The sequence below is a fragment of the Miniopterus schreibersii genome (genome assembly GCF_964146895.1).
Source record: "Miniopterus schreibersii genome assembly, chromosome: 1".
In the NCBI taxonomy this organism is placed as follows: Eukaryota; Metazoa; Chordata; class Mammalia; order Chiroptera; family Miniopteridae; genus Miniopterus; species Miniopterus schreibersii.
The window spans coordinates 145,962,287-145,985,746 of NC_138101.1; the positions used below are offsets into that span (position 1 = coordinate 145,962,287).

At 34.0% G+C, this 23,460-nt stretch overlaps 1 protein-coding gene across 4 annotated transcripts in view; it reads left to right on the forward strand.

Moving 5' to 3' along the window:
• Positions 1-23,195, forward strand: part of CTDSPL2 (CTD small phosphatase like 2) — a 71,256-nt gene extending 48,061 nt beyond the window's left edge. For all 4 annotated transcript variants that reach the window (XM_081157135.1, XM_081157137.1, XM_081157138.1 and 1 more), the window contains exons 6-13: positions 39-117; positions 399-510; positions 5,927-6,013; positions 15,670-15,732; positions 15,837-15,916; positions 18,892-19,018; positions 20,413-20,508; positions 21,112-23,195. In XM_081157135.1, the coding sequence (XP_081013261.1) occupies positions 39-117; positions 399-510; positions 5,927-6,013; positions 15,670-15,732; positions 15,837-15,916; positions 18,892-19,018; positions 20,413-20,508; positions 21,112-21,177 (710 nt within the window). In that variant the 3' untranslated portion in view covers positions 21,178-23,195. The remainder of the gene's footprint in view (positions 1-38; positions 118-398; positions 511-5,926; positions 6,014-15,669; positions 15,733-15,836; positions 15,917-18,891; positions 19,019-20,412; positions 20,509-21,111) is intronic.
• The last annotated feature ends 265 nt before the right edge of the window (positions 23,196-23,460 follow it).

Consider the following 23,460-nt stretch of genomic DNA (forward strand, 5'->3'; position numbering starts at 1 on the left):
AGTAAAAGTAACATTTTATTTTTCATTTTATTAAATAGCACCAATAACTCCAGATAGTGGTTATTCATCAGCCCACGCTGAAGCCACCTATGAAGAAGACTGGGAAGTATTTGACCCGTGAGTTGTTTTCTTTTCCTTTCCTTCTTAGAGCAGAATGAAAGTACATGTGTGGAGGGGTAGCTGGATAGTATGTTGTAAAGAGCATGTGACCTATTGGTATTAATACTTTTACTGAGTTACTGAAATACTAATTTGAATATTTTCAGTTTTACATGTTTGGTTTACTAGTTTAAATGTGCATTATTTAATTAAAGATGGGCTGAATTTAGTAATATATATGTGTGTGTGTATATATATATTTTTTTAATGTTGAAATTTTCTTAAAATTTTGTTTATAGCTATTATTTCATCAAACATGTTCCACCACTGACAGAAGAACAACTAAATAGGAAACCTGCCCTTCCATTGAAAACTAGAAGCACACCAGAATTCTCCCTAGTTTTAGACCTGGTAAGTATATTATCTGTAGATGTAAGAAAAATAAAATACTAGCCCAAAATACCTAAAAGAATATAAGTGACTGAATAGCCTTACACATTAACTATAAACATTTCTTAGGTATTCTGAAATATTTTTGTTTTGTTTTTTTAATTTATTTCTATTGTTGAAAGTATCACGGATGTCCCCATTTTCCCCCTTTGCCCCCCTCCACTCAGCTCCCGCCCCACCCCAGGCCTTCATTGCACTATCGTCTGTGTCCATGGGCCATGCATATATGCATATAAGTTCAATGACTATTAATAAACTCTCAAAAGCATGATATCGTAATGCTGACTAATAAAACTTTTAATATGCTTTTTCCATGATTTTAAATTTCATACTTTAGGGTACCAGAAGAGCTTTAAAAACTGAATGTCTATTATATAATATTAAGAATTTTCCTTGAGGAAAAGCATATTATTTTAAATATAAATTAGAACATATAGTTCTGTTTTCAGAGTTCAGTACCTTAACCTTTGCCTAGCCAAAGAGATATAAGAGAAGTATCCAGTAGTGCTAGGTATTTAAGGTATTTATTAGAGGATAAGTAGAAAGAGAAAGAAAAATTTGAAACTGATTATGGGTACTTTAGATTTGATGTGCAAGGTAGTAGAGAAACTAAAAAAGATTTTGCTAGATTATTGTTAGGAGTTGATGTGACAAGTTTGACCATGTAATTTTTAATTCAATGTGAAGACATACAGAAAAAAAGATAAGAATTGGCCGAGTTATTTTACAGAAGTGGATAAAACAGAATAAGAAGAAGTTAGGTTATAGATGAAATAGTAGAATTAGTTATGACTCAATTGTAGGAAAGAATACCTTTTTTAAGATGCTAAGAGAATACCTTGTAATGTGTAGTCTGGTGTACTATTAAAAGAAAATGAGGCCTGGCCGGGCGTGGCTCAGTGGTTGAGCATCAGCCTAGGATCCAGGAGATTACAGTTCGATTCCTGGTAAGGACACTGCCCAGGTTGCAGTCTCAATTCCCTGTTGGGGGTGTGCAGGAGGCAGCCGATCAATGACCACTCTCATCATTGATGTTCCTCTCTCTCTCCCTCTCCCTTCCTCTCTCTGAAATCAAAGGATATACTTTTTTTAAAAAAAGGAAAGAAAATGAGGTATATCTAGAGGACATTTTGTGTTTGCCTGCCCAGAGTTTAACTTTAGGTTAAAAGAAACATTCAGCTAATTAGATGTGGAATCACAAGGTATGAACATTTTTGTTTCATTTTAATGCATCTTAAATGCATTGAAACATTTGGGATATAGTTATTGACAATTTTGTTTTTTTTAAAGTATTGTCACTTACTATAAATGGAAGCCCTATTTTTTTTAATCATTCAGGATTTGAGAAATAGACATATTTGCACATATCTTAGATTGAATGATATTGCCTTATTCTTTTTTTTCCTCAATTTATCTTTATTGTTGAAAGTATTACAGATATATCCCTCCTTTTTCCCCCATTGATCCCCTCCACCCCGCACCCCCTCATATGCATATAAAGTTCTATGATTAATCTCTCCCCACCCACTTCCCCACCCCTGCCTCCCCACTGAGATTCATCAGTCTATTCCATGCTTCTGTGTCTCTGGATCTATTTTGTTCCTCAGTCTGTTTATTAGATTCCGCATATGAGTGAGATCATGTAAAACTGAATCAGGAAGAATCAGAAAACCTGAATAGGCCAATAACAAATTGAAGCAGCAATAAAAAAAACTCCCAGCAAACAAAAGCCCTGGTCTAGATGGTTTCACAGGGGAGTTTTCTAATTCTTTAAGTTGTAGGGTTAGATAATTTTTCTTGCTTTTTGAGGTAGGCCTGCAGTGCTGTGAACTTCCCTCTTAGGACTGCTTTTGCTATGTCCCATAGATATGGGGTTGTCGTGCATTTTCATTTGTTTCAAGGAAGTTTTTGATTTCTTTCTTGATCTTATTGGTAACCCGTTCATTTTTTTTTTTTTTTAATTTTTAAATTTTATTTTTGTTTAAAATATTACAGATGTCCCTTTTTCATTGTTTAATAACATGTTATTTAGCCTCCATGCGTTTTTGAGTGTTTTTGCTGTAATTGATTTCTAATTTCATGCCCTTGTGATCTGAGATGCTTGATATAATTTCAGTCTTCTTGAACTTGCAGAGACTGGTTTTGTGTCCTAACATGTGGTCCATCTTTGAGAATGACCTGTGTGCACTTGAGAGGAATGTATATTCTGCAGCTTTGGGGTGAAATGTTCTGTAAATATAAATTGAATCCATCTGATCTAGTGTGCTATTTAGTCACTGTTTCTGTATTGACTTTTTGTCTGGAAAATCTATCCAGTGAAGTCAGTGGGGTGTTCAAGTCCACAATTATGACTGTATTGCTGTTGATCTCTTCCTTAAAGTTCTTAAGGTTATTATTGATATGTCCTTATTCATTGACATTTTAATTCTTTATGTCTGTGTTTCTCTCTCTGTTTCTTCTTCTAATTATAGCAGTCCCTTTAACATTTCCTGCAATGCTGGTTTGGTGGTGATAAACTCCTTTAGCCTTTTTTTGTCTGGGAAGCTCTTTATTTCACCATCTATTTTGAATGATAGCCTTGCTGGATAGAGTAGTCTTGGTTTCAGATCCTTGGTTTGCATCACCTTGAAAACTTGATGCCATTCCCTTCTCGCCTGTAGAGTTTCTGATGAGAAGTCAGCTGACAGCCTTATGGGAGCTCCTTTGTAGGTAACAGCTTGCTTTTCTCTTGCTGTCTTTAATAATCTCTCTTTGTCCTGAGTTTTGGGCATTTTAATTATGATGTATATGAGCGTGGGCCTCTTTGGATTCTTCTTGTTTGAGATTCTCTGAGCCTCCTGAACTTGTGTGACTTTTTTCTTCACCAGGTTATTGAAGTTTTCTGCCATTATTTCTTCAAACAGGTTCTCTAACCCTTGCTTACTTTCGACTTCCTCTGGCACTCATGTGATGCTAATATGTTACATTTCATGTTGTCCCACAGCTCCCTCAGACTGTCCTCCTGTTCTTTAATTGTTTTATCTTTTTGTATCTCTGATTGATTTTTTTCCACTCTGTCTTCTAATTTGCTGATCTGATCCTCAGCTTCCTCTAGTCTGTGTTTATTCCTTTCTATCTATTTCATTCTTCATTTCCTTTATAGTTCCCATGTCTTTTTTCATGCTGTTGAGCATCCTTACAATCAGTATTCTGAACTCTGTATCTGATAGATTGCTTATCTCTGTTTCATTTAGCTCTTTTTCTGTAGACTTCTCTTATTCTTTCATTTGGGGCTTTTTTGTCTCCCCATTTTGGCAGCTTATTTGGGTTTGTTTGTATGTATTAGGTAATCCTGCTAGGACTCTCAGTCTTTTTGCACCGTCTCTGTTGCAGGCCAGTGTCAGACACTGTTTGTGACAGGCCTTGAGTACCTTGTTTGGAGATATCAACAGCCCCAGCTTGAGGTTCCCTCTTTTGGGGCTGGGTATGTTTGGACAAGACCAAGATGCACACCAACGTCTGCTTTTCCAAGGCCTGGGTCCAAAAGCAAATCAGGCAGAGACTCAAAGCACTCTGAAGTCTGCTTTTGACTGCAGGCTTATTAATATGATTCTCTTAATGAGCTTCAGGCTGTAGAAACTCCAAGGGGTAGGGGGAGAGGTTTTCTGGCAGGGTGGGGCAGTTGCTTCCCCCTCAGGCAAAGCTGCTTGGAAAGTAAATGTCTGCCTCTGCAGTATGGAGGCATCACTCAGCACAGGAATCCAGAGGGGTGCCCTCTGAGCTCTATCTCCAGAGCCCACAACCCTAGGTTCTCCTCACACAGCTCCAGTCCACTCTGCCCTCCCTCTGCTGGAGCCCAAGGTGAGTGGCTACACTCAAACTTTGTGCATTGGCCCTTTAAGAGTGTGCCTGCATTTCCAGCTATTTCTCCCTGGCAGACCCAGCTACTTTTCACAGCCAGATGTTATGTGAGCACCTTTCTCAGTTCTGGTGCTCTTGGGTGGGAAGCCCAGCCTGGCGTTTAGGCCCCAGAGTCCTCAGTGGAAACCCCCCACAGCTGAGATATCCCTTCACCTTCTGCCTGTGGGAACCCAGCCAGCCCTCTTGTGCCTCTGTACTTCCTACCAGTCTCTATGTGGTCTCCACTTTTCCTCCTTAGTTATGAGGGTACTCTCCAGCTCGTCTTCAGTTGCAGTTGATTATTCAGAGTGGTTTTTCTATATTTTAGTTGTAATTCCAGTTTGGTCCTGGGAGTGTCAGTGTAGCTTCCACTCAGTCCGCCACCATCTTTAATCTCTGCTTTATTCTTTTAATGAGAAAACAGGGTTTGGTAATCAAAGATGGCAAGTCTTCATTGACTGCTAATTTAGTTATACAATGTTTATGTCTGGAAACATTCAACAGGTGCTAAAGATCCCACCCCCTTTTGTTGTTGTTAATCCTCACATGAGGATATTTTTTCCATTGCTTTTTTTCAGTGTGTGTGGATGGGAGTGGGGAAAGAGAGACAGAATGACAAGTAGACATCTATGTGAGAGAAACACATCTACTGGTTGCCTCCACAGGGGTCAGGGGAGTGGGGAGTGAAGGACCAGGTATCAACCCAGTGACCCTCCATTGCCCAGGCCAATGCTCTAATCATTGAGCCGCAAGGGCCAGGGCTAATACATCCATTTTAAAAAATAAAGTTCTTTATAAAAGGTTTAAGGATAAAGAGCTGTATGAATAGAATGTATGTATTTTTGTAATAGATTCTAAACTTCCATTTGTTAATTGTTTTTTTTTTAAAAGCAGTATATATGTGGTTTATGTAACAAAAAGTTGGAACTCAGAGCAGTGGTTCTTAAACTCGAACATTCATCAGAATCCCCTGAAGGGCTTGTTAAAACAGATTTCTGAGCTGCTCTCTTCACCCCCCTTCTGAGTTTCTGAATTATCAGAAGTTGACCTGGAGGATTTTCATTTCTGACTGGTTCCCAGGTGATGTTGATGCTACTTGTTGATCCAGGGACCACACCAGAGAAACAGTGACTTAGAAAATTCTTTCCATCCCTGGCTGGGTTAGTCAGTTGGTTAAAGTCTCGTCCTGATACGCCAAGGTTTCGGGTTCAATCCCCGGTCAGGGCACATACAAGAAGCAACCATGAATGCATAAATAAGCAGGACAGCAAATTAATGTTCCCCTCTCTCTCTAAAAATCAATAAATTAAATTTAAAAAGAAAAAGAAAATTCTGTCCAAATTGCTATGTTACACACAGTAATGTATGATGAATGTAAAATTCCATATATGAATGGGTGCTTAAATATATGTTTTTGGTGATCATGGATACATAAAATTATCATTGGAAATTTCTTTTAATATATTGGTTCATTCAATATGTACTTTTTTATTTTAAGGATGAAACACTAGTACACTGTAGTCTAAATGAGCTAGAAGATGCAGCACTTACTTTTCCAGTCCTTTTCCAAGATGTCATTTATCAGGTAATTTTAAAAATGTTTTAAACTTGATTTTTGACCTGTTAGATTAAATATTCTGAACTAAGAAAAATTTTTTTTTTTGGTGAAGTTTAATGTGGTTTTTTAATTGGATTTCATCAATACTTTAATGATTTATTAACACAAAGTAGCATCATACTAAATAATTACATAATACAACATTAATCTGTTACCAAAAAGATGTGGACTTTTTTTTACCAAGTGATCTCTGCTAGTTTTATAATCTGTTTGCCAGCAGGTGGAGGCAGGAGCACTGACATCATAGATCCCTAAGAAGAACTTGCCAGGTTAATACCTGTTGTTTTGTATTTTTTTCCTCCAAAATCCAAATGATATAAAGAAAACTCATTCCTTGTTGGTCGTTTTTATTTCCTTTTGTAGTACAATGGTCTGTAGATTGCAGTTTGGTTGATCTACTTTATAATCATCACAGAATTCCAGGATATTCTAGTTATTGCTTTACTTAAAAATTGGGGTATAAGCATTTCTCTCACCTGTGGTGTCGAACAGGTAACAGTGCAAAATACGGATAATTACATTTCACTGTGAATTACATTTTGTGTGAGTTGGTCATAGTTTTTACATTATATTTGAGACTTTCCTAACAAAATTTGAATTAATATATGTGAATATACTTTGAAAATTGCAAGGAAAGTGCCTTTCTGTGGTGGTGGTTGTTTTTAATTAGTGTTACCTTCGTACATACCAGTTGTTGAAGGATTGGAAAAGGGTCAGATGTTTGTTGTTTGTCAAGAGGAAGCCAACCCAAGGATTAACTAAAAAGCCACAGAACGTTGACCATGCAGATGATGAAAAGGTGTTTATGGTTGTTTATTTGCTTTTAATAGGCAGAACTTGCATATAGTTTTCAAATTTAGCATTAAATAGAAGTTTGTGGTTCAGAGTCTACTTTACCTACTTTATCTTGTAATGAGTTATAAGAGGATTTATTTTAGCAGTTATTGTCAGTTCTAGTTTAACCTAGATAGGTATTGTAGGTATGGTGATATCTGAATACTATATTCATTTCCCTTTTTTTGGAAACAGATTTTAGTTCTGATATATGGTCAGAAGGTGAGAAAAATATACATAAAAATAAGGGATTTATTCCTTTTAAACAATATTTGGTTTAAGGTAAATCTTTTTCTTAATGAGACATTTTCTGCCAGTAGGTGGTTCTTGTTTAGTGCACTTTAAAGACAGGAGTCTTTTGGCAAATAAACATAGTATAGAAATATTTTAGTTTTCTCTTTTTAGGTTGGTACCTTTGGTTTTTGTTCAGAATTGCACTTAAAAACACTGGCTTTCAGGCTTTGAATTTGGAAAGTAAAGCTGTTACTTAAAAATAATATTTTGAGATGACTTCTTAAGCTTTCAGATTTGGAGTTTATTTCTCGAAGATGGTTTTGGCGAAATAAGAAACTCGGAAAGTAGAAGAGTTTGATTCTTCCCCTTCATGAGCATTTCTTTTCAGTGTGACCATAAAATCAAAATTTTTCTTACTACTTTGACCATTTCTGCTTCAGTTCTCTTCTTTATAAAGTTCTTATTATTTTCATGTGGATCTGGATAGTCGTCTTATTTTGAATAAAAGGCTTCTAGCAGTGCATATGACTAATACTTATAAAATCCTATATGTACTGTAGTACCTCTGTTGAATTCAAAGAACTCTTTTTTCTTTTATATTCTGAGTTGTACTTTCTGAAACTGAAAAATAAATGGTATTGCCTAAATCAGGAACAATGAGATGGAAGTTTGACTCTTATAGGTCATAGAGATGACTACAATTTAGTATGTTTAGTTACTACATTATATGCAGAGTTTAGTTACCCTTCAGTAAATTTTTGAAGATGTCCATAGTTAATATTGGGTATATTTCCTTGGATTTCTGGTGTTGGCATGGCTATTCTGTCTGCTTTTAAAAAAATGACTTGAAGAAATCTTGGATTAGAGTTCCCCCCAGTTTTCAGACCAGCAAGCTCCCTTTAAACAGGGAATGATGTCTTTTAAACTTTCAGTGGTGTTGTCTCCATCTACTGGCAAAGAAGAAATATACACAAGGGTCTGAGATGATCTAAGAGATTTTGGAGAAACCACATTATTAGGTAAGATGTAACTTACATATTTAACCACTACAATATAATGTGGCCCACTTAAAGGTAGAAACCTGTAAAATACTGTATATACTCTTTTAAAAAATAATGTATTGAGGTGAAATTCACAACTATTTAACTAAAGTCATAATAAGTTAACTATTTTTAAATGAACAGTTCTGTGGCATGCATTTATATACTCTTACTATGTCAGTTCCATAGCATTTATGTATATATATACTCTTAAAAAACAAAAAGGTAAAGTTAAGACAGGATCAAATTATTCATCTGAATCAAAGCCAGATAATGTCCTCTAGGGACTTATTTTACTTTTGCTTTCTTTTTGTGGTAAGTTCGTTATGGTTGAGCTATACCTAATTTTAATTCTACTTGTTAATTTCTCTTTCTTTCAAAACAGTGTAAAGTGTAAATTGTCTTACGTGTGTTTCCATAATCATCTACATCAGGGGTTGGCAAATGTTTTCCTATAAAGGGCCATTTGTTAATATTTTAGGTTTTGCAGTCTCTGTTGCAACTGCTTTTTCTGCCATTGTAGTATGAAAGTAGTCATAGACAGTACATAATTGTTAAGTGTGGCTATGTACAAATAAAACTTTATTTACAAAAATAAGTGACAGTTTGGATTTGGCCCACAGGCCATAGCTTGCTGACCCTTGATCTAATAATTATGAGAGTATATACAGTAAATTTACATATTCAGATTCTTTCTAAGTGGAAGTAAGTAATCAAGCATTCATCAGAATTGTTGTTAATATTTAGAGAAATTTAAAATTATATCCATTCTAATCTGGTTGTGGACTTTCTTAGGTTATTTTAGATGAAAGTTTGAGGGGAAATATGAAGTGGCCACTACTCACATTTAAAGATTGCCTGACTTCATGATTTATATTCTTCTTTTAATAAGTAGGACTCAACTTAGTTATTGCAAGTCTTAGAATTTACCAGCAGGTAGATGGTTAAAGTCTCAATTTAGCACCTTGAGTATACTTGAATTCCATTTCTAGGGGATAAAAAAAAATACCTAAAAATTTCAACTCAAAATTTGCTGTATGTTACTACTGACACTACATGGATAGACAGATTACATAGTTTGTGTATATGAAGAAAAAGTAATCTGAAAGAAGAAATGAATTTTTTAAGTGAGGGTATGGTTTTCACAAAGGCAAAGTGTATAGATTTTCGTTTGAATGAGTCTTACCCCCTTCTTAAATTGGTACTTTTGCCATTAATTGTTTTACAGTTAGTTATTGGGAAAATATTTATTTATAGAATGGTACAAATGCATTTGATATCTGAAGAAACAAGTACATGATCAGTTCCAATGCACATGTTTAATCTTTATATTTAGCTTATATTGACACATTGTCAGGAAATCCATCTCGTGGTGTTACTCAGTTAAGAGGTCTCCACTGTATTTAGTTTCTGTTCCTGCAGATCCACCAATTCAAGACTCTAGGTCATCTCACTCCCTCTTCCATCCAGAAGATGACTTCTATCCACAAGCAGGACTGAATCAAAAGACAGATTTTTCACTTAGCTCTTGAGCTGAACCACCTCCTCAATGACCTTCCTCTATCTCCATCAAGAACTGGAGCTCAGTTTTTTGAAGATGTAATAGAGCTACTCAGCCCAAACGTGGCTAATTGAAGACAAAAAGAAGATGCCTCATATGTTTCACCACAGTGCAGCCAAACGTAACTGTGTTGTCCAACTCCTCATTCTGTAAAGTATGGCAGGGGCATCTGATTTTTGACTCTATTCACCTATAAGACTTTAGCCAGTCAGTGGCTTTCTGAAGATCAGTAAAATCAACAAACTTTGGGTCAGCTGTCCAGAAATCAGATTGTGGTAAGCACTCAAGGAGAGATAGGATCTTCTAGGGAGCTACTTGCCAAAGGATACTTTATTAGAATATAGAGGTTTGTTTTTACGGGAAAAGTCGTCGGGGGGAGTGGGTGGGAAACCCCATGTTTAGTGAAGCTCAGCCTCTTCCCCAGTATTATAGTTTGTTTCTTGGGGGACCTTACTTTACAGCCTAGGATAATTTTCATAAGGATCTTGGATATTTTATAGCACAGAACAAGAGGCTTCTATCTCTTCTATAGTTTTTCTTAGGAAACTTAGCATTATTTTTGCTTCATGAAGGAAAAAAAAGCAATCATTTCAATGGAGAATTTTGTAGTAAATACTTAATTCTCAAGTTCTGACTTAAATTAACAATAGCCAAGAGGCATTTTGTTTTGACCTTCATAAAGCATAATTTTGTTGTAGAAAAGCAGTATGTATATTTGTGTCTTAAAACATTTGGGATCATGGACACTTAGTATTGAGTAATATTTTAGCAGGTTCAGAAAAATATTTTGATAATTAATTGTAGGTAAATATTAAAGATAATTTTAAAGTAACTTTCCTATCCTTATTAGTAGGTATAGTCATTGGCATTCATTTTTTTATCATAATTATTCATTATTAATTTTTAGGTTAAAAAAGGAACCATATAGCTGAAACCTATAGTTACTTACTTCTCAAAGATAAAATGTATTTCATGGAGAATTCTTTGTATTCTTTGTAAATGTATCTTAAAATTAGAAGCAGTTCATTAAAAAATAACATGAGAAGCTCTTGTTCAGCAGCTGAAAATGTTCTGCAAATTCAGGAGAAGTGACAGTTGATTACTAAGCATATTGAATTTGGAGGCTTCAGAGTTTAGAATTTGTTTTTAAAGGCAACATTTTAATTTAACTACAAAGACCTTTTTGTTCTTAAAATGACTAAACTTTATTTTCACATAAGCACATCAGTATTTTGAATATATACACAAATATAATGTACACATTTAAATTAAAATATACACATAATGGCTGGTTTTACCTGAAAATTATTCTTCTCTGCTAACTTTTACTATACCATTTATATGAATATATTAAGCTTCACTTTATTCCATTTGGACTCTATAATAAAATTGCTGTTTAAATTTATTTCTTCTTAATACAGTATAAGGTTTTGCATAAGCTTTTAGTTTAGGGATTTTTAAAAATTGTTTTTATTTTTATTGGTTCTGATGCTTTCGTATTTACCTATTCATCCCAAGATTGATCCTCCTATAAATACTATCCCCACCAGCCATTTAACTCTTAGAACTATGTGAAAAGATGACTGTGAAATCACCCAATGGGTTATAAAGTTGAAGCCTCCACAGTGGAGAAGGTTGGGGTTTTGTCTCTGTGCTCTGGTATTGAAGTTAAGAAAATGTTAAGCAAGTTAAAATAGTTAAGCTATCAGTTGATGCAATTCATTATTACTATCCCTTTTCTAAAAATAGAGCTTGTAGCCATGGGGCTTTCTCTTTGAGTTAAAGTTGCCCAGTTCTGTCCCACAGAATGATTTCAGCTATTCTTAGATTGATAACTTTTAAATAGTAAGATGGATAGTAGTAATAGCTATTGGTAGTTTCACTGTACCAGGCACTGTTCTAGGTACTTTACATGCATTAATTTATTTAATCCTCACAACCCTGTGAGGTACATACTATTATACCCATTTTATAGGTGAGGAAACAGGTGTACAGAAGGGTTACACCTGTGGTATCTATTAATACAAAGATATTTCACTTATTTGTAGCATCTCATATTCCCCAGCTTTGTTAATTTTCTACTGCTTTAAATTTTTACTGCTGATGAGATAAATAGCATTCACAAATTATTTTTTAATTTTAAGATGTCATACTCTTGAGTGAGTTCCACTGAATTTCTCTTTTTTGCATGCGCATGTGCAACCACTTGCCAACAAATTGAAACTGCTTATCTTTGGGTGTTGTATTAGTAAACAAGCAGTCAGAAATTACTCAGTATATATAATTTGACATTGCATACTTAGACATGAATTTGAATTTAGACAGACTTTATCACACAATATTTAATCATTTTATAGCTGGATTGCTATTTTAATGACTGCTCTTATTAAATCTAGTTCTAGTAACCATTTGTAGCCTATTAGTACCATCTATATACACAATTATAGAACGCTCTCATTGTCTAAATGCCAAAGAAAGTACAGGCTGACTGTCAGGTATTGTTCATCTCAAGTTTTATTTTAATGTAATGTTAATTTTCTGTTATATATTTATCACTTTTTAATATAAAATTTAAATTTTGGTAAAATTAGTCCCAATATCACTGTGTTTTGCGGGTATTATTGTAATAGATTTTATTTTAAAACTTTTGAATAGTGAACATATTCATAAATACTTATTTTGGGTACATGTCTGGGTATATTTTTATAAAATGATTATTATAGCATTATATGTTATTTTTAAACTATTAACTTATTTCAAAATATATCTGATTTACTGGTAGAAGATTAAAACTATTTGTAATGTAGCTAGAATAATTGCTATATATTAGGAAAAACGTATATATATATACTAGACTAAAATGAAACTTTTGGCCTAATAGTACATTTGGGAGATGATATGGTTTTGAAGAGTTGCAAGTTTGAAGAATAGTTGTTGTAAATACTAGTAGAGAAAAAATGTGGAAATAGGAAGTAGGCAGCTCAGGACATGAATCTTTGTTATTTAGGAGAAGAAAATGGAGTTGAGCATTTGTGGATTAGATTTGGAAGCATTTGGATGGGCATGCCTATGTGTACACCTGTATGTTAATGTATCTCTTTGCCCTAACACAATAAGTGACTGTAGTTTCATTATACATACCCTACAGTTTTGTTTTGTTTTGTTTTTATTTTTTAAATCCTCACCCAAGGATATTCTTTCCCATTGCTTTCCAGAGAGAGTGGAAGGGAGAGAGAGGCACAGACACTCAACTGGCACTTCCCACACGTGCCCCTGGCCTGGATGGAATCCAGGACCCTTCAGTCCGAGGGCTGACGCTCTAACCACTGAGCCAAACTGGCTAGGGCTACAGTTTTTGTTTTTATTTGTTTCCTCCTGCACAGTACTTTAGTGTTTCTTGCCTTCTGCTTTAAAATATCCATCCAAATGACTTGCGCCCTGCTGGCCTTATACCTCTATTTCTATTTTTCTTTCTGAGATTTTGCCTTTGCAGTAGACAGCAGAACCCCATGTTGTCCCAGTCCCAGCCCTACCCCTGCTCACTGTAACTTTGTACCTTTTTCACATTCTTGTTTTTTCTCTAACCACCTCAGTTTCTGCTTATGTCTTTTAATCCTGAAACACCTCTGTTCAAATGGTGACATTCTCGGGATAGAAACTTTTACAGTCAACAATTACTGTATTTTATTCTCATGGTAAGGAAACGCCCTAGCAGTATATTTTCCCATCTTTAATGCCACCTTTCATCCCCAGTAAACAAGCACATATTGAAAGTAATGTCATTTAAGATGTATTTTATATTTAAATATAGTCAAAGTAGTTGAATGCATAATGAAGTTATAGTTTTGATTTAATCTGGAATCCACTGTATAAGCAGTTGGGAAATGTCACCTTTGTATAATGGTCCACTTATTATGCTTCGATAATATTGTTTAAATAGAAGTATTCCTCTAAAATGGAAGTATATTCGTGTTCAGAGGAAACATCCCAAATGCCCTGCCTATTTAAGTTTACAATATGGAGCAAGTGATAACAGGGATATTGAAAACAAATGAAAGCATTTATACATGTGTAAAAATGAAATATTTTTGGTTATTAAATGCATGTAAGTGATAAAACACCTTAGCAACAAAAAGAAGGCTCTGATGTTTCATGGTTTATCAGTCCTCAAGATAGGGTTATTTAAAAAAAAAAAACATTGGCAGAATTGATGTTTTTTTTCTTAACCATAACAAATTTATTTTGAAAACGCCCATAGTTAATAAAAGATGATTTTGTCAATTAAGGTAGTAATATATCTAAAATCGGTCAGTTTCTTGTATTACCAAACAAGTAAGGTGTGTGGTTTTCAACCAAGGCCACAAACTATACTAAATGTTTCAAGATGAAAATGTTAAGATTACTTAGCAACTCTAGTTAGTTTTTGTAACTTATCCTAAATGGTAGTGATCGGACACTGAGGATTTGGTTATTTTTATTTGCCAGGGGTAGGAGTATGTGGCTTTTACTTTGTTTTGGGCCAGTCAAGAAATTGAGATTAAAGTGCCTAATAGGATTAAAAACAAGTAAACCTTTATCATTCTAGCCTGGGGTCAGGGTTAGATGATATTATTAGCATATTAATTGTTCAGAATTTGTCTTACATGAGTGATCAAGTTGTTGAAGAAATTTGATAGTTGTCCTTATGTGGAGCAATGTAGGCTTGCCTCTTTCTATTTTGTCTATATTGCTTAACTTCAGGCAGTTCTATTTCATTTACTCAACAGATTTTTATCAAGTACTATATATTTGACATTGTTTTATGCCCTTCAGGTATTAGAAATTACTAAGGTTGGTAGTACATAGTCCCTAATTCCTAGAATCCTTTGCATGATTTCTCTGTTGTACTTCTACAGCATTGCTAGAACTAGATTTTTATCATGAAGGCATTTTTATATGGATGTGTATTGATGACAGATTTTGAACTTATTGCCACCACAGTTTTTTGTGTATTTTTTTTAATCTCAACCCAGTGAATCTGGTACATAGATGTTCTGCAAATGTTTGTTCATGGTATTTGAGGTTAATAATCACCTTTGAATGGAGTACAAAATTTTCTTTTTATAAAATTTTGTCACAAAATGAATACAATTGAGTCAAAATCTTTTGTAAGTCAGTTGTAGTAGTTGCTTATGGCTTGTATTTCTGTGCTTTTTGAATATTGGAGTATACTCTAAGAGCTACATTAAATATAGGTAAGAAGATAGATACAGAAATTAGGCAGTTCTTTGGGTGCTGTAGTCTTTCCTGATAGTGCCAGTAGGTTTTGACAACTCATGTTTGACAGTTACAGTTTTATCTCAAGTAGCCAAGTAGTACTGATTTAGATGCCACATCTGAATCAGTAAATGTAGAACAAACTTGATTTCTGAAAAAATTCAGTTATTTATAAACCCACCAATCCAAACATCTCTTTCTCTTGAACATTATTTACCTTAAAAGAAATTTGAAATAAAGCTATTCTTAGCAGGTGATTGTTGAGAAGAAATTCTGAGTAATTATTGAGGAAGGTCATTGAGACAGGTCAGCTAGAGATGGACACACAGCTTGCCTAATAATTGGATGGAAGCTACCTGGCTGGAAGATGGAGCTGATTGGTGGATCAAAATCTCAGAGGGAAACCTTCCATTTTTAGTTTAAATGTTTATTAGAATTATATTCCATGAAGTACTACTGTATGCTGCTATTTAACTATTAAAAAGTAAATGATCATCAATGATTACTATTACCGTGCCAAAAGGTTGTTTTAAGTGATTTTTGGAATGTGAAATATTTTGAGTGATACTTAGTAAACTTTTCTATTTTTTTGAAATATGAAGTTTGTAATATATCTAGAATTAGAATACAACATATCTTATAAATAATTTTCTATTTTATGTGTTTATTTGCTGAAGCCTATCTTTGTATTTCTTCAGGTTTATGTGAGATTAAGGCCATTCTTCAGGGAATTCCTGGAACGAATGTCTCAGATGTATGAGGTAAACATGCATGAGCTAATTACATAAGTATCTTTATTTTATTCAACATAGTACCCATATTTAGATCATGTATAATGATTACTTCTTTTCCCCTGAATTTGTAGATCATTCTTTTTACTGCTTCTAAGAAGGTGTATGCAGACAAGTTACTGAACATACTAGACCCTAAAAAGCAACTGGTCAGGTAAATTTAATTAAGAAATAGTGGAAATGTCTGTCACACTGATCTATGAAGTTACTATGATTATATTTAACTTTCATGGCCATTTTCAGTTGGCTACATATATAGAGATTTGTTGTGTTAAATGGTGAAAATAAATGAATTTTTTAAACTCCATAACTCTTTTAAGAGTTCCTAATGCTTTAAGTCCAGACAGACGTTCTTTGAAAGGATACAAAGGTCAAAAACGTGTTTATGTATTGTTACATCTGTATCCTCACTTCTTTTGGGATTGGGGGGAGGGCGGGGCTTTGTGAAATTTTTCATGGTGTGCATGATGTTTCACTTCTTTATGTCTCTGAGATAATGCATGTTATGTCACCTTTTTAATGGCATAGAGAAATAAAGGTAAATTTTAACAGAAAGGATCAAATTAAACTCTTGCTTTTTTCAAGAGCAAATGTATCTTCCATGGAAAGAAAATGTTACATGAATCTAATTGGAAATTGCAGTACGTTTAAGTCACTCAGGTTATCCTGATCTGGACTCAGTTCCTTGTGTGTCCTGAGCCGGCAGATACAGTGTGTTTCTGGTTAGGTGAGAGTGCCTTTGGCAATTTTAAAACAGTTTGGAAATTAGTTCAACTGAGATATTAAGACTGCAGCAGCCTTGTTGCATCCTGTAAAGATGTAGGAGTTAATCTTTGAGTTTTTCACCAAGAGCTGAGAGAAATGCTACAAAAGGCTCGTAACAGCCTTAATAGCTGGGTATTCGTTTTCTTGAATACTTTCTGCCATATTGTTTTAGTGAAAACTCCTAAGCTTAATTTCTACTGTTACTAGTACCTTTATTATTGAGTGATTGCAACTATGGTAAAAGGCTTTTCCCTACTGTCCACATTTATGAGTTTTTCTTTCTTGTAAATAGAACTATGATTTTTTTTTAATCTAAAGGATTAAAATTTGTCCTTGTAGTTAGTTTCGTTTTTATCTTTAACATAAGCAAGCTTTATACATACAAAATAGAAAATGTATTTTCTATTCATAAAAGTACATTATAATTTATGCTCATTTTACAACAAAGGTATACAAATGATTTTGCTTTGATCATTAGTTCTGAAGATGTCTATTCAGTACCTCCAGTGCCCCAGGGAACAGTGGTGAGCCACACAAGCCCTTCCCCTCCTGGAGCTTTCATTTTACCGGAGGACAAATGTACTCATGCAGTTATGATGTTATACAGCAACACCCCTCTTTTAAACTGGAGTTCTAAAAATCTTCACATTTAGGAGTTTAAATTTATTTTATCTTTTTACATTTTGAAAAACTTAAAACAGGAAAACCTTTTTGAACAATATATTGGAATTCATTAGAGTGCTATAGGGAATTCTCAAGATACACACAAATTCCTATGATCCCTCAATTCCTTGAGTCTAAATGCAGATTTGATTACTGTCCAAAAAATAGTAGTTTCTTTCTAAAACTGCAGGTACATGCTGTTGACTCTCAGATTTCTGAATACTGGAGAGGCTTTAGCATAAAGTACCTGTTAGTATCCATGTACATATTCAGTTGTCTCCTGTCTTGAGTGAGTTTGCTGCTGTTGGGGAAAAAGCATCAGTATTGATTGCATGTACATGCTGTATCTGCCTCTTCAGTTTCCTCATGTTTAAATGTTTATGCAAATAAAATTAATTAAATCCTTTTGTTTAGTCTTATTTTTTCAAAGTAGTACTGTCTTTAAACCTTTTAGAGATAGATGATCATTTAAAAGTATTATAATAAAGGGGAAAGAACTATTTATAGTACATTTTGTCTGGATGTAAAATTCTTACTCTTTGCTATCAACACTGACACTGATATTTTTAAGGTTGAGTTTTGTCGAGGCAGTGGGGTAGGGGGGTGGATTGTTAGAACTGACAGATTTTGTGATAGAAAATGCCCTTTTCTTGAAATTGCATGATTAAAAATACAGGTATGAGTAGGCCCTAACTTTTGAAAAATTGTTTAGTGAGATTAAGACACAGGGAAGCCAAACCACCTAATTATTAATGTATATAAATGGAGTGTTTCAAGGTGATCTGCATCAATTACTAGTAATATACAGACTAATATTTTTGAGTACGAAATGAAGATTACATAATAGTTATAGAACCTAAGTATTATAAAACCCTTAATAGCTTTTTAAAATGATACAGAATTTTCCAACTTAGTATCTATCATTGGTGAAACATCAGTTTATATGTTACACTTAAATTTAAATTCATCATTTCCTTCCATCCTTGTTTTTTCAAATGACCATACACACACACTAAATTAAAAGAAAGATGGGTGTTTGGGAAAAGTTGAAATGATGGAATGTTTTGGCCTCCACACCTTTTGTCAAAAACTATAAGGGAAACTAAAACCTTTTTTTTTTTTTTATGCCAACACAGAAACATTCCTTCTTATATTTTCTATTCTGGCATGTACAGGGATAGGGAGGCTGTGTGGTCTTCTGGTTAGAGCAAAGGACTGGGAGCCAGGAGGATCCTGGGTTCCAATGCGGGGCTAACCACTGACTTACTGTGTGACCTTGGGCAAGTCACTTGACCTCCTTGTGCCTCAGTCAACATCTGGAAAATTGGTTAAAAAGCAGGACCTCGCTGACAACCAGATGCTGCATCTGAACTGAGCTTTCCTGGGTAAATAAATTAAAAAAACAATTTACAGAGTTTTTAATCCCTCTTTATTTTTTAATATAACATTTTGGGATAAACCGAAGTTCTTTACGGCATGGTAATATTTGGTTGTAAGGTTTCAGTAGTTGCTAAGAATTTTTATAGTAAAACTGTAGCCCAAAGCTTAGGCCCACGTTTGTATATGAATTTCCTCTGTGAGACAAAATAATAAGGCATAACCTATAAAGCCTATGGTATGTGTGTGTATATATGTTTCAGTATATATTGTACTTTTTAGAGGTTGCTTTTTTTTAAAATTTGTTTTTATTTTTATGTTTAGGCACCGACTTTTTCGTGAACATTGTGTTTGTGTACAAGGAAACTATATAAAGGACTTAAATATCCTTGGACGAGATCTTTCAAAAACTATAATAATTGACAACTCACCACAAGCCTTTGCATATCAGGTAGGAAGGGAGTTGCTAAACAAACCCAGATTGGGGAAAAATCACAATGAGGACAAATGCTGCCAAGCAATATGATGGGAAAATAGAATTTTCACTGGTGGAATTTCCCTGTTTAGTGTCAAATTTAGAATTAGAAATTCCAAGTTGGTATATTCCTTGTGGAAAAGTTCTTTTAAATTGAGTACAACATAAATAAAGAAAAATCGTAGTAAATGAGTAAGAAGGGACTATAAGATACACATCATTTAATAGCATTCTTATGAGTTGTTACATCAGTAATTTAATTGTAAACATGTTTGAGAATTAATAGCTTAACATGTTCTGCTGGTCTGTTTGATTTGACATTCTTAAATATTTTCTTGGACTGTTTTATTTACCCCAATTGTTAATGATTTTTTGAAATATAACTGACTAGAGATGAGCCACCCTTGCAAGATATATTTTACATTATAAATATGTTCATGTGATCTATTTGAGATTTCCTTCAAAATAGGTGCAGAATGGGGATGATGGAAAATGGGTTGGGTATAGAGTTAAGGTTTGCCCTTAACCTCTGTGTTTTAAAATGTCCATAATAAAAAGGGGAAAAACCCCGTAAACTGCATATGGTATTGAAATATGTTCAGTTTAGGTCATTTACTTGCTAGCATTTTGAAATATGTTTTTAAGAATTTCTTCTTGGCTCCTAGATAAAATCATTTCAGTTATCCTCCACCTCAAACACAATGTTCTGTGCAAAATGTTTAAAGATAATTTATCCTCGAAATTATTTACTATAAAACAAATAAGGTTTGCATTCTTGTTTTTAGACTCTTCAAAGACATAGCATTGAGTCAGTTTGTTATGTTCCTGTGTTTCAGATGATCCTGCTATTTGTTGGGAATAAAACAATGAATTGGGACACGGTCCCTGTGTTTAAGTATATGCTCTCTAATAGTGTTCTCTGCTTAGACAGGCAAGACCCCTTCATGCACAATGCCTAGCATTGACTAATAGTAACTGTTTCTTCAAAGAGTAAAGGAATGTTTTTAGTTACATTAATGCAAGACTTGTTTTAATGGATCTTTCTTGTTCAGTTTTATATACACTAAGAAATTATGCTGAAAACCCAATTAGGCTTCAATTTCTTTTTTATTTTATTTTCATTTTTTTTTAATTTATTGACTTTAGAGAGAGGGAGTAAGGGAGAGAGCAACATCAATCTGTTGTTCCACTTATTTATGCATTCATTGGTTGATTCTTGTATGTCTGACCGGGGACTGAACCCACAGCCTTGGTGTATCAGGACGACCCTCTAACCAACTGAGCTGCATGAGCTGATTTTTTTAAAGCTTTTCCAAAGCGGGCAAAATGTAGGTAAAAAAGAAGATTTAATTACTTATTTATCATTTTAGCTATCTAATGGAATACCTATAGAAAGCTGGTTTATGGATAAAAATGACAATGAACTCCTAAAATTGATTCCATTTCTGGAGAAGCTTGTAGAACTGGTAAGTATGTCTTATTTATCTTTTTCTGTTATGTTTTTGTTGGCTCAACTTTATTGAAATAAATCTTTTAAACTGCTTTAAAAAGTCAGTGTGCTGGGTGATTAGGGCAAAGACTGAGAAGCATTATCAAACCTTATCAATTATATTAAAATTATATTTATCAGTATTTTAAAATTTATAGAGTCATTATTTTTATTTCACTGGGCGTCCTCTTACAAGTCACTACCTACCTTTGTTAATTTGATTTCATTTTGCTTTCATTAAAGTTCAGGTGTAGAAATACTGCTTATGCTGCTAAAACTATTCTGGGAATTTTTTTTCTTATATCCATGGATTAATTTTAAAACTAATATATGAAATAGAATTCAATGGCTTGACGCTTTTACCTAGGCTTTTTGTTTGGCTTGTTACTTTAATGGCAGTTTTTTTACATCTAAATTTAACTATAATTTAATTGCTTCTGTGTAGTACATTTATATTTGGCAAATGCTATAAGTTGCAAAATAAATGATATATTTTTTGCAAAGTAAGAATGTTCATAATGGTCTGAGGATCATATTTTTGAAATTACGTGGCCTTTAAAATGTCTTTTTCTCCACACAGAATGAAGATGTTCGACCTCACATCAGAGACAGATTTCGCTTGCATGATTTGCTGCCCCCAGATTAAGTACAGACTTGTCAAATCATGAAGGGGGAGAGAATGCAGGACCCTTTTGGACTAAGACAAAACATTGCCATTACTGTTGAAATTTTGCATTTTTGTACCCCGTCTTGCTTTTCTTATCTTTGGTGCCCAATAATAATCAAGGGTTACAGAAAGAGACTTTATCTCAGATTGAATACATACAGTAGGTAGGCTAAAACAGAAGAGTCTTTAGAACTAGTGCAACTCCAGTGAAATTTTTTTACGTACAGGACATCTGCAGTTTATAAAGAATTCTGTTTCTGCCACCAGCAGTTTGACCTGTAGTCACACAGGATTTTATGATAATAACAGAGATGAAAATGGACTTTTATTTTCTCTCTGTTTGGTGCTCTAAGTGGGTTTGTAGCCACTTTTCTGTTACTTTAAGATTCTCATTTCAACAGGAATGGCCAGTAAAAGTTGTTTTATTTTTCCTGTTAAGGTTTATAACCTTTTTACATTTTTGACCTGTATTAGATTAGAATTTCATTATGCATTCCTTTTAGTTGAGGCGCTTCATAGTTTTCTGGAAATAGTCAATTTTTAGTTTTTTTATTATACATTTGAATGGCCGGTTTCCTGCTTTGTCTGCCTGCATATTGTATATTTGTTTAAAAATATTCTCTACTTTTAGTCCATGTAAGTTTCATTTAGAAAGACATGCATTTATATTTTGTTTCTGTAATATTCTACTGTAGGTGAAATCTTTTCAAAAATCAAGAGACTGGGTAGATAAGAATATATGAATGACTAATATTCAAATGATTTAAACCATTGTGATGGCATGTGTTCCCAAATGGTAATATCTTGCAATGGCACACAGATTTAATGGATAAAGGTATACCTCAGACTTCACTGTGCTCACCAATCTTTGAGGAGAATGTGTTTGGTCACCTTTTGGGCTTGATTTGGTTACTACTGCCTTTGGTTTCCTCCAGGAATGAAGTATTCAGCACAGTGACTCGGTATTTTTAGTTAATTTGCATGGGCTGGTAGTACCTCTGTTATGCTCTCGGTTACAATCAATTTAAAATTCTGTGTAACAGTCTTGGTACCTTACAGTAGCTATGCATAATCCTGTGGCACAGTAAACTCCCAAGCCACCAATGCAGTTAATATGCTCTCATAGTGGTTTTCTATACTATATGAAAATAGTCTCCAAGCCTTGGTTCTCTAATGCAGCTACCACAAGAGGTTGATATTTTTATAGTGGTGTGTAATCTCCTTTTCGGGAGGCTTTTTATGGAAGGTAGAATTTGTAAGGTTAGTATGCTTTGCCTCTCAACTGCATTAACATGCCACAGGCTCAGACTGTTTTTGTGTAAAGGATGTCAAAGAACGGCACTTTTTCTAAAGAGAAGTTTGATATTTTGTATGCTTGTTAAGAAAGTACAGTATTGGAAATTAAAGGTGGACAACTGATAATTGAGGAGTATGTCACTTAATTTTTTATGTATATTACCTGTTTACTTGTACAACTTACTGTACAAATTACATGCAGCTTCATTTTCAAATGAATCCTTAAAATAAGGAAATCTTTTTAGGAAAACATTTAATTTTTGTATTTTTGATTTTAAAGGCATGAGTTATGTCAATTTTCAGTGTATTAATGAAAATTTTAACTTTTCATCAGGTTGAGTGTTTTCTTACTATATTATCTGTTGTGTATGTAGTTAGCATATTGTGTCACTGAACTGTTTAAAAATCTAGCATGTAGAGCAAGCCTGTTTTGTGGAAAATCCTTATTCATTAAATAATCATGGCAGGTTTTCTGCAAAAGAAAAAAGAAGCATTTGCAATTCAGAATACTGTTTTTGTTTTGTTTTGTTTTGTTTTTGTTTTAATTTAAAGAAAGGTATTTTGCTTGCAGGAAAAAAAACTACAGATTCATTTTAATGAGAATCTTTGAAATGTATTTATCTTTAGGGCATCTGGGCATCTTTATGCTGTTTGTCTTCTGTCTTTCTTGAAATAAAATGTACATACGTTACCTTTACATATGCTCTTGCTCAAAATTGTGAACCTAGTTACACTTCTCCTTGCTCCCTTTTTATGCTCAAACAGCAAAATCCAAAACCTATACAAGACCTAAACTTTCAGCGTGCATTATAATTGCTGAAAGCTTTTCTGATTAATACAGTCTCAAAGGGCTTTCCCATAACTTAAAGGGAAATGTAAGCACCTATCTATACCACTGTGCCTGTGGGCACTTTAAATAAACACCCACTTATAATCATCTTTTATTAATAGTAAAGCTGTTTTCAG